Source organism: Coturnix japonica, unplaced genomic scaffold (assembly GCF_001577835.2).
Source record: "Coturnix japonica isolate 7356 unplaced genomic scaffold, Coturnix japonica 2.1 chrUnrandom605, whole genome shotgun sequence".
NCBI lineage: Eukaryota > Metazoa > Chordata > Aves > Galliformes > Phasianidae > Coturnix > Coturnix japonica.
In genome coordinates this window covers 42,831-44,386 of record NW_015439978.1, presented here as the reverse complement: position 1 = coordinate 44,386, position 1,556 = coordinate 42,831, and the positions used below count along the sequence as shown (strand labels likewise).

At 54.0% G+C, this 1,556-nt stretch overlaps 1 protein-coding gene across 1 annotated transcript in view; it reads right to left on the bottom strand.

Moving 5' to 3' along the window:
- Nucleotides 1-1,556, bottom strand: part of LOC107307449 (phosphoribosylformylglycinamidine synthase) — a gene marked incomplete at its 5' end in the record, with an annotated part of 40,249 nt that overhangs the window by 1,796 nt on the left and 36,897 nt on the right. The window contains one exon of the mRNA XM_032441820.1: nucleotides 65-190. Coding sequence (XP_032297711.1) covers nucleotides 65-190 — 126 coding nt within the window. The remainder of the gene's footprint in view (nucleotides 1-64; nucleotides 191-1,556) is intronic.

Here is a 1,556-nt window from a genome sequence, read left to right as displayed (position 1 = left end):
TGTCTATACTCCCATAGGCTCCCATTGATGTCTGTACTCCCATAGGCTCCCATTGATCCCTTACGGTCGCTGTCCATGCCGGTGGTGCTGAAGTCGATGCTGATCCCGCAGTTGGCAGCAAAGGCCATTTCCAGCACACACGTCAATAGGCCGCCGTCACTCACGTCATGGCCCGACATTAACAGACGGTCTGGGGGGACAATGACCCTATATGAGACCCTATAGGGACCCCATAACCCTTATAGGGACCCTATAACCCCTATACGGACCCCATAGCCCATATAGAGACCCTATAGCCCTTATAGGGACCCCTTATAGGGACCCCAAGGCCCCCATCGCTGATGTCATGGCCTGACAGCAACAGACGGTCTGGGGGGGGACAGACCCTATATGAGACCCTATAACCTTATAGGGACCCCATATGGGACCCCATAGCCCTTATAGGGACCCTATAACCCCTATAGGGACCCTATAGCCCTTATAGAGACCCCATATGGGGATACCAAGGCCCCCATCGCTCACGTCATGGCCGGACAGCAACAGACGGTCTGGGGGGGACAGACCCTATATGAGACCCTATAAGGACCCCATAACCTTATAGGGACCCCATATGGGACCCCATAGCCCTTATAGGGACCCCATAGCCCTTATAGGGACCCTATAGCCCTTATAGGTACCCCCTATAGGGATCCCAAGGCCTGCCATCACTGATGTCATGGCCTGACATTAACAGCCGATCTGAGGGGGACAGACCCCATATGAGACCCTATAACCTTATAGGGACCCCATATGGGACCCCATAGCCCTTATAGGGACCCTAATGCCATATAGGGACCCTATAGCCCTTATAGAGACCCCTTATAAGGACCCCATCACTCATGTCATGGCCCGACAGCAACAGACGGTCTGGGGGGGGACAGACCCTATATGAGACCCTATAGGGACCCCATAACCTTATAGGGACCCCATATGGGACCCATAGCCCTTATAGAGACCCTATAGCCCTTATAGCCCTTATAGGGACCCCCTATAGGGACCCCAAGGCCCACCATCACTCACATCATGGCCTGACAGCAACAGACGGTCTGGGGGGGGACAGACCCTATATGAGACCCTATAGCCCCTATATGAGACCCTATAAGGACCCCATAACCTTATAGGGACCCCATATGGGACCCCATAACCCTTATAGGGACCCTAATGCCATATAGGGACCCCATAGTGCTTATAGGGACCCCTTATAGGGACCCCAAGGCCCCCGTCACTGATGTCATGGCCGGACATTAACAGACGGTCTGGGGGGACAATGACCCTATATGAGACCCTATAGGGACCCCATAACCTTATAGGGACCCCATATGGGACCCCATAACCCTTATAGGGACCCCATAGCTCTTATAAGGACCCCATAGCTCTTATAGGGACCCCATAACCCCACAGTGGGATCCCATAGCCCTTATAGGGACCCCATAGCTCTTATAGGGACCCCACAGCCCTTATAGGGACCCACAGCTCTTATAGGGACCCCACAGCCCTTATAGGGACCCCACAGCTCT